The sequence below is a fragment of the Limulus polyphemus genome, unplaced genomic scaffold, assembly GCF_000517525.1.
Source record: "Limulus polyphemus unplaced genomic scaffold, Limulus_polyphemus-2.1.2 Scaffold1797, whole genome shotgun sequence".
Lineage (NCBI taxonomy): Eukaryota > Metazoa > Arthropoda > Merostomata > Xiphosura > Limulidae > Limulus > Limulus polyphemus.
In genome coordinates, this window is record NW_013667407.1 from 28,602 (window position 1) to 29,726 (window position 1,125).

The 1,125-nt window shown below is 29.4% G+C and overlaps 1 protein-coding gene across 2 annotated transcripts in view; it reads left to right on the plus strand.

Annotated features, from left to right (window-relative positions):
- LOC106464968 (anoctamin-5-like) overlaps nt 1–1,125 on the plus strand; it is a 122,350-nt gene that overhangs the window by 19,998 nt on the left and 101,227 nt on the right. For both annotated transcript variants that reach the window (XM_022392776.1, XM_022392777.1), the window contains exon 5: nt 237–344. In XM_022392776.1, the coding sequence (XP_022248484.1) occupies nt 237–344 (108 nt within the window). The remainder of the gene's footprint in view (nt 1–236; nt 345–1,125) is intronic.

Consider the following 1,125-nt stretch of genomic DNA (forward strand, 5'->3'; position numbering starts at 1 on the left):
GTCAGTGGGACAGAAAAAATAAATATATATCAATATTTCTTTGTAAAAATATGTTTAGTCAACATACTCTTGAATATATGAAAGTAAATCATGCATTTCAAATTATTCTTTTAAAAATGTGTAAAGGTTTTGACATTTAAATGTTGGTTTAAGATATATATGTATGAAGTTTGACAGTTACTGATTATAGATTATCAAAACTTTTTTCTGTAATTGTGTTTGTTTTATTTGTACAGAACTTGTTATTCATAATCAGATTTTACAATTGGAAATCAAGTCACTGAATGGAGAAACATTTCATGAACATATAGATATTTCTCCACCAAAGAAAAAGGTTTCAGCTGGTAAGCTGTGAATAAAAGATCAGAGAGTGGGATTTGTGGTTACACCATATAGTTGTTAAAGATATTCTGATTTTTTATGTAAGCATAATGTCATGATATAAAAGACTGTTTAGTGTAGCTGTTATTGATTAATGTATTTTTGAGTGAATATTTTATGGTTGTTTAGTTTTGTTTATAACAAGAGAGTTAGAAGCAATCATTTTAAAGTAAATGTTATGACAAGTTTAGTTATGTACATTTGTAAAAGACGTACATTGTGCTTGTAACTTATTAATGTCGAGATTATCAAACGTTGCATGAAATTTATTGATTTTGAGGATATAGCAAGCAGACGATTAAGTAATAAACATATAAATAGTGTGAGGTAAAGATACAAGAAGGAATTCAGTTAAAGAAAAGTTAAGCACAAAGGTAATCATTGTAGGAGTGGAAGGTCTAACAATTAATATAAGCCTAACGGTTGATATTTTTACGTCTCTGGTAGTTTGTTAATTTCCGGTATAAATTCTTCCCAAGGAACTTCAGGGATACAAATCCTTTCTTAAATAAAACTAGTTTATTCTTTCTCAATACAACTTTGCAATACACAGAATTTCCACAGTTACTTTAACTTAAACACACGCTATAATTCACAATGATTCATGCACTTTACTTATGGTCACTACCACTCACTTGACTCAATTATCTGTCTCTATATCTCTCTATCTGCAATTTGCTATCTGCTCTTATCTCCGCTTTATTTGCCGAGCTTATATACAAAATAGAGGGCGGTCTGACGAAC